General features: G+C 35.6%; 1 protein-coding gene across 1 annotated transcript; it reads left to right on the forward strand.

Moving 5' to 3' along the window:
- Window positions 1-273: 273 nt before the first annotated feature.
- On the forward strand, window positions 274-1,327 carry LOC123323136. Its single transcript, XM_044911265.1, has 2 exons — window positions 274-523; window positions 557-1,327. Exons 1-2 carry the CDS (start codon window positions 428-430, stop codon window positions 1,325-1,327), a joined length of 867 nt encoding a protein of 288 aa, XP_044767200.1. The 5' UTR covers window positions 274-427.
- The last annotated feature ends 7,609 nt before the right edge of the window (window positions 1,328-8,936 follow it).

The following is an 8,936-nucleotide window of genomic DNA, read 5'->3' on the forward strand; positions in this document are numbered from 1 at the left end:
GGTTGTCTGAAAGCCAGGCGCTCCATTTCATCAAAATCTTAATGTTGTGGAAATCTTATCACTTGTCCATGTGTGGCGGTTCTTTCTTTTGTTCGCTGAATTATTTTTTCACAATTTTCACAAGTCGACATCTTCTTGAAGAGCGAATCTTAATTATTGAATTTTTATTACATTGAGCCTTCTATTGAGTTCATTTGATTATAAACTTACTGTCATAACGGTGAGATACCACTCTTGAGTTTGGTCAACGTTTTTTAGGTAAGAGAGATAATTTTGTAGATTGTCAAATTTGTGAATAATGTGATCAACGTTTTTTAGATTCAATAAATTGAGGATTTCTGTCAGTCAATATTTTCTCTGAATCCTACATCAATTATTCGTAAACCCTCGTCCCAGCACATCTTGGCGCCCAACTTAAGGCGAATAAATGGATAGTAGGAGAGAAAATTACCACCTACGAAGTGTCAGAAAAAATATGGAGAAAGACCAGCTACAGGACGACATCACTGAAAATGCACGAGCCCTGTCTCCGGTACGTACTGAAAATGCACGAGCCCTGTCTCCGGCGGTACGTACTGAAAGGAAAGAAAACGGGAAACAGGAAAATCAGGAACATGGAGCTGTCCCAAAGGTGAAGGAAAGTGATTCAAGAACACCCAAACAAGTTAAGTATTCACACCACTCAAGGAGACGAATGTCCAACCTTGAAAATCAACATGAAAAGGATAAGTCTAGAATGTTTGATATGTTTATTTCAAAAATTGTTAATGATACAGTGAGAATGACCCTTAATAATGTACAAGTTGATCAAGCTAGAAGTGGAGATCAAGAAAATGATTATTTTATGCAGGATGTTTCTGGGGTTGATTTGATTAATACTGATAATCTTGATACTGAAAATCTAGCGAATAACATACGTGGACATGCACGCGTTCAATCTGGTTCACGTATACAGGGTGTCTCTGAAAGAAATATAAACGTCAAATCAAATTTAAGTTCCAATCTTAACTTACCTCAGTGTCTTCCTGGGTTGAATGTACAGACTGCTCATCATTCAGGACAACAACAAATTTCAAATTTAACTATGAACGATAATTTATTTGGTTTGGGAGATCTTGTACTCCTCAAAGCTAATAACACGTCCTCTGCAATAAAATCAGAAATAAAAAAGTTTCTGCTCCTTTTTGAGGGTCCATTCGAAATAAAAAAGAAAATTCATGATCATACTTATGTTTTGGTATCTCCGAAAACTGGTGAAGAACGCGGAATTTTTCACTCGTCCCACTTAAAAACGTATGCTGTTCCGACCTATGCTGCTGAAAATTAGTTTTTCCTAATTTATCCTTGCACAGGATGGAAGGGGGGAAAGTTGTACAGAGACATCCTGTATAATATGTGTATGATGGGTTGTCTGAAAGCCAGGCGCTCCATTTCATCAAAATCTTAATGTTGTGGAAATCTTATCACTTGTCCATGTGTGGCGGTTCTTTCTTTTGTTCGCTGAATTATTTTTTCACAATTTTCACAAGTCGACATCTTCTTGAAGAGCGAATCTTAATTATTGAATTTTTATTACATTGAGCCTTCTATTGAGTTCATTTGATTATAAACTTACTGTCATAACGGTGAGATACCACTCTTGAGCTTGGTCAACGTTTTTTAGGTAAGATAGATAATTTTGTAGATTGTCAAATTTGTGAATAATGTGATCAACGTTTTTTAGATTCAATAAATTGAGGATTTCTGTCAGTCAATATTTTCTCTGAATCCTACATCAATTATTCGTAAACCCTCGTCCCAGCACAGTCCTCTCTTCAAAACATAGTTGTTTTGACTTTTCAGGAATCGAGATCAGAGTGTCTCTTTTCTATGAATTGCATATGGTATAAGAGTGAAATCGATGAATTAATTACACATAACCCATTGCAGAGGAATTGTTTCATTATATTCAGTTCTGATTCCACCCTTAGCATATCGCTGCTTGATAGTCTGAAAGTATGGTAAGATTTTCAACATGAAATCAGTCCCTTCCTATGAAACTGGGCTGTCGCTTTTTTACAATGAGACACTTGCATGTAATTTCACTGAATCTTATCAAATGAACGATATATAGTCCTTATTCAATATATGCCGAAATTTTGGAATCATCCTATTCATCCTAGGCCCAATTTTGATTTTGGAATAATGAAAACAGCATAGAAAAAATGAAAATAACTCGTTGATGAGGAACTACATAATGGAGAAAAATAAAGAATACTAGTATCATTGTTTTCATCTTCTCAAGTGGCGATAATAATAGAATAAAAATTCTATCTCAGACTGCACCGACTAATTATGAACTGCGGTGGACTCTTAGACAAGGCCAAAAGTTGTTCGAGTAGAGGGGATAACTACGACAAGCTCCCGACAGCGATTCGGTATATACATAAACCATCGCAGCTTAAGTGTTGCTCAGTGCTTGGGATTGCAGCAGCGCAAACGCTCTACTATTGACCACTTTGATGCTATTCTAGAACAATTGAGTTGGTCGATCGTCCAGTTTGTGTGCTCTCTCCTCGTGTACATTGGATATTTCTAGCGACTCAATCAAAACGCTTCGTTTTCAATATGGCGTCGAAATCTGAAAACTACTCGTACGAAATGTTCGAAGATGGAAATATTATAACCGAGAAGACTTTCCATCTCATTTCATCTAGTAAGCGTTCGGATCGATGCATTATGATATCAGGAGTTGAAAACGCTGGTAGAAGAAGAGTTGAGTTAGGTAGAAATATTTATGAACCAAGAATTACTCCTCAAGATCTCGAAGTTCTGCTCTCTGAGCCATTTTGCTCGATACAAGAACAATATTGAGGAGGGGAATTTCATCACGGACATATCATTTAGTTGACTAGATGATCAAAAAATTGGACGAGAATGAATCAGCATCACTCATTTATTCAATAAAAATTCGAGTATAATAACCACAATTTGCATAGATTTTTGTTTCCTTTTCACTCCAAAGTGAAGTGATATTCGATTATTTGCAATTTCGAGTATATAAGAATATATACTTTGACATCAAATGTCAGAAATATTCGAATTTTCGAGACGACTGCTATTCTCCAGGTTTGTCCTCTCTTCAAAACATAGTTGTTTTGACTTTTCAGGAATCAAGATTAGAGTGTCTCTTTTCTATGAATTGCATATGGTATAAGAGTGAAATCGATGAATTAATTACACAAAACCCATTGCAGAGGAATTGTTTCATTATATTCAGTTCTGATTCCACCCTTAGCATATCGCTGCTTGATAGTCTGAAAGTATGGTAAGATTTTCAACATGAAATCAGTCCCTTCCTAAGAAACTGAGCTGTCGCTTTTTCACAATGAGACACTTGCATGTAATTTCACTGAATCTTATCAAATGAACGATATATAGTCCTTTTTATTCAATATATGCCGAAATTTTGGAATCATCCTATTCATCTTAGGCCCCATTTTGATTTTGGAATAATGAAAACAGCATAGAAAAAATGAAAATAACTCGTTGATGAGGGACTACATAATGGAGAAAAATAAAGAATACTGGTATCATTCTTCATAGTTCATGTCCATGCTGATTTAATATTAATAAAATTCACAGGGAATTGGACAATAGTTTATTCTCAAAGTACTCATAACGAAACGTCGGCGATGTTATAAGTACTTTGAGAATAAACTATTGTCCAATTCCCTGTGAATTTTATTAATACTAGTATCATTGTTTTCTTCTTCTCAAGTGGCGATAATAATAGAATAAAAATTCTTTCTCAGACTGCACCGACTAATTAAGAACTGCGGGGGACACTTAGACAAGGCCAAAAGTTGTTCGAGTAGTGGGGATAACTACGACAAGCTCCCGACAGCGATTCGGTATATAAACCATCGCAGCTTAAGTGTTGCTCAGTGCTTGGGATTGCAGCAGCGCAAAGGCTCTTCTATTGACCACTTTGATGATATTCTAGAACAATTGAGTTGGTCCATCGTCTAGTTTGTGTGCTCTCTCCTCGTGTACATTGGATATTTCTAGCGACTCAATAAAAACTCTTCGTTTTCAATATGGTGTCGAAATCTTAAAACTAATCGTACGAAATGTTCGAAGATGGAAATATTATAACCGAGAAGACTTTCCATCTCATTTCATCTAGTAGGCGTTCGGATCGATGCATTATGATATCAGGAGTTGAAAACGCTGGTAGTAGAAGAGTTGAGTTAGGTAGAAATATTTATGAACCAAGAATTACTCCTCAAGATCTCGAAGTTCTGCTCTCTCAGCCATTTTGCTCGATACAAGAACAATATTGAGGAGGGAAATTTCATCACGGACATATCATTTAGTTGACTAGATGATCAAAAAATATGACGAGGATGAATCAGCATCACTCATTTATTCAATAAAAATTCAAGTATAATAACCACAATTTACATAGATTTTTGTTTCCTTTTCACTCCAAAGTGAAGTGATATTCGATTATTTGCAATTTCGAGTATATAAGAATATATACTTTGACATCAAATGTCAGAATTATTCGAATTTTCGAGACCACTGCTATTCTCCAGGTTTGTCCTCTCTTCAAAACATTGTTGTTTTGACTTTTCAGGAATCAAGATCAGAGTGTCTCTTTTCTATGAATTGCATATGGTATAAGAGTGAAGTCGATGAATTAATTACACATAACTCATTGCAGAGGAATTGTTTCATTAGATTCAGTTCTGATTCCACCCTTAGCATATCGCTGCTTGATAGTCTGAAAGTATGGTAAGATTTTCAACATGAAATCAGTCCCTTCCTATGAAACTGAGCTGTCGCTTTTTTACAATGAGACACTTGCATGTTATTTCACTGAATCTTATCGAATGAACGATATATAGTCCTTCTTATTCAATATATGCCGAAATTTTGGAATCATCCTATTCATCCTAGGCCCAATTTTGATTTTGGAATAATGAAAACAGCATAGAAAAAATGAAAATAACTCGTTGATGAGGGACTACATAATGGAGAAAAATAAAGAATACTAGTATCATTGTTTTCATCTTCTCAAGTGGCGATAATAATAGAATAAAAATTCTATCTCAGACTGCACCGACTAATTATGAACTGCGGTGGACTCTTAGACAAGGCCAAAAGTTGTTAGAGTAGTGGGGATAACTACGACAAGCTCCCGACAGCGATTCGGTATATAAACCATCGCAGCTTAAGTGTTGCTCAGTGCTTGGGATTGCAGCAGCGCAAACGCTCTACTATTGACCACTTTGATGCTATTCTAGAACAATTGAATTGGTCGATCGTCCAGTTTGTGTGCTCTCTCCTCGTGTACATTGGATATTTCTAGCGACTCAATCAAAACGCTTCGTTTTCAATATGGCGTCGAAATCTGAAAACTACTCGTACGAAATGTTCGAAGATGGAAATATTATAACCGAGAAGACTTTCCATCTCATTTCATCTAGTAAGCGTTCGGATCGATGCATTATGATATCAGGAGTTGAAAACGCTGGTAGAAGAAGAGTTGAGTTAGGTAGAAATATTTATGAACCAAGAATTAATCCTCAAGATCTCGAAGTTCTGCTCTCTGAGCCATTTTGCTCGATACAAGTACAATATTGAGGAGGGGAATTTCATCACGGACATATCATTTAGTTGACTAGATGATCAAAAAATTGGACGAGGATGAATCAGCATCACTCATTTATTCAATAAAAATTCAAGTATAATAACCACAATTTACATAGATTTTTGTTTTTGTTTTGTTTTTCACTCCAAAGTGAAGCGATATTCGATTATTTGCAATTTCGAGTATATAAGAATATATACTTTGACATCAAATGTCAGAATTATTCGAATTTTCGAGACCACTGCTATTCTCCAGGTTTGTCCTCTCTTCAAAACATAGTTGTTTTGACTTTTCAGGAATCGAGATCAGAGTGTCTCTTTTCTATGAATTGCATATGGTATAAGAGTGAAATCGATGAATTAATTACACATAACCCATTGCAGAGGAATTGTTTCATTATATTCAGTTCTGATTCCACCCTTAGCATATCGCTGCTTGATAGTCTGAAAGTATGGTAAGATTTTCAACATAAAATCAGTCCCTTCCTATGAAACTGAGCTGTCGCTTTTTAACAATGAGACACTTGCATGTAATTTCATTGAATCTTATCAAATGAACGATATATAGTCCTTATTCAATATATGCCGAAATTTTGGAATCATCCTATTCATCTTAGGCCCAATTTTGATTTTGGAATAATGAAAACAGCATAGAAAAAATGAAAAAATGAAAATAACTCGTTAATGAGGAACTACATAATGGAGAAAAATAAAGAATACTAGTATCATTGTTTTCATCTTCTCAAGTGGCGATAATAATAGAATAAAAATTCTATCTCAGACTGCACCGACTAATTATGAACTGCGGTGGACTCTTAGACAAGGCCAAAAGTTGTTCGAGTAGTGGGGATAACTACGACAAGCTCCCGACAGCGATTCGGTATATAAACCATCGCAGCTTAAGTGCTGCTCAGTGCTTGGGATTGCAGCAGCGCAAACGCTCTACTATTGACCACTTTGATGCTATTCTAGAACAATTGAGTTGGTCGATCGTCCAGTTTGTGTGCTCTCTCCTCGTGTACATTGGATATTTCTAGCGACTTAATCAAAACGCTTCGTTTTCAATATGGCGTCGAAATCTGAAAACTACTCGTACGAAATGTTCGAAGATGGAAATATTATAACCGAGAAGACTTTCCATCTCATTTCATCTAGTAGGCGTTCGGATCGATGCATTATGATATCAGGAGTTGAAAACGCTGGTAGAAGAAGAGTTGAGTTAGGTAGAAATATTTATGAACCAAGAATTACTCCTCAAGATCTCGAAGTTCTGCTCTCTGAGCCATTTTGCTCGATACAAGAACAATATTGAGGAGGGGAATTTCATCACGGACATATCATTTAGTTGACTAGATGATCAAAAAATTGGACGAGGATGAATCAGCATCACTCATTTATTCAATAAAAATTCGAGTATAATAACCACAATTTGCATAGATTTTTGTTTCCTTTTCACTCCAAAGTGAAGTGATATTCGATTATTTGCAATTTCGAGTATATAAGAATATATACTTTGACATCAAATGTCAGAAATATTCGAATTTTCGAGACGACTGCTATTCTCCAGGTTTGTCCTCTCTTCAAAACATAGTTGTTTTGACTTTTCAGGAATCAAGATCAGAGTGTCTCTTTTCTATGAATTGCATATGGTATAAGAGTGAAATCGATGAATTAATTACACAAAACCCATTGCAGAGGAATTGTTTCATTATATTCAGTTCTGATTCCACCCTTAGCATATCGCTGCTTGATAGTCTGAAAGTATGGTAAGATTTTCAACATGAAATCAGTCCCTTCCTAAGAAACTGAGCTGTCGCTTTTTCACAATGAGACACTTGCATGTAATTTCACTGAATCTTATCAAATGAACGATATATAGTCCTTTTTATTCAATATATGCCGAAATTTTGGAATCATCCTATTCATCTTAGGCCCAATTTTGATTTTGGAATAATGAAAACAGCATAGAAAAAATGAAAATAACTCGTTGATGAGGGACTACATAATGGAGAAAAATAAAGAATACTGGTATCATTCTTCATAGTTCATGTCCATGCTGATTTAATATCAATAAAATTCACAGGGAATTGGACAATACTTTATTCTCAAAGTACTTATAACGAAACGTCGGCGATGTTATAAGTACTTTGAGAATAAACTATTGTCCAATTCCCTGTGAATTTTATTAATACTAGTATCATTGTTTTCTTCTTCTCAAGTGGCGATAATAATAGAATAAAAATTCTATCTCAGACTGCACCGACTAATTATGAACTGCGGGGGACACTTAGACAAGGCCAAAAGTTGTTCGAGTAGTGGGGATAACTACGACAAGCTCCCGACAGCGATTCGGTATATAAACCATCGCATCTTAAGTGTTGCTCAGTGCTTGGGATTGCAGCAGCGCAAACGCTCTTCTATTGACCACTTTGATGATATTCTAGAACAATTGAGTTGGTCCATCGTCTAGTTTGTGTGCTCTCTCCTCGTGTACATTGGATATTTCTAGCGACTCAATCAAAACGCTTCGTTTCAAATATGGTGTCGAAATCTTAAAACTACTCGTACGAAATGTTCGAAGATGGAAATATTATAACCGAGAAGACTTTCCATCTCATTTCATCTAGTAAGCGTTCGGATCGATGCATTATGATATCAGGAGTTGAAAACGCTGGTAGAAGAAGAGTTGAGTTAGGTAGAAATATTTATGAACCAAGAATTACTCCTCAAGATCTCGAAGTTCTGCTCTCTGAGCCATTTTGCTCGATACAAGAACAATATTGAGGAGGGAAATTTCATCACGGACATATCATTTAGTTGACTAGATGATCAAAAAATATGACGAGGATGAATCAGCATCACTCATTTATTCAATAAAAATTCAAGTATAATAACCACAATTTACATAGATTTTTGTTTCCTTTTCACTCCAAAGTGAAGTGATATTCGATTATTTGCAATTTCGAGTATATAAGAATATATACTTTGACATCAAATGTCAGAATTATTCGAATTTTCGAGACCACTGCTATTCTCCAGGTTTGTCCTCTCTTCAAAACATTGTTGTTTTGACTTTTCAGGAATCAAGATCAGAGTGTCTCTTTTCTATGAATTGCATATGGTATAAGAGTGAAATCGATGAATTAATTACACATAACTCATTGCAGAGGAATTGTTTCATTAGATTCAGTTCTGATTCCACCCTTAGCATATCGCTGCTTGATAGTCTGAAAGTATGGTAAGATTTTCAACATGAAATCAGTCCCTTCCTATGAAACTGAGCTGTCGCTTTTTTACAA

This window comes from Coccinella septempunctata, chromosome 1 (assembly GCF_907165205.1).
Source record: "Coccinella septempunctata chromosome 1, icCocSept1.1, whole genome shotgun sequence".
NCBI classification, from domain to species: Eukaryota; Metazoa; Arthropoda; class Insecta; order Coleoptera; family Coccinellidae; genus Coccinella; species Coccinella septempunctata.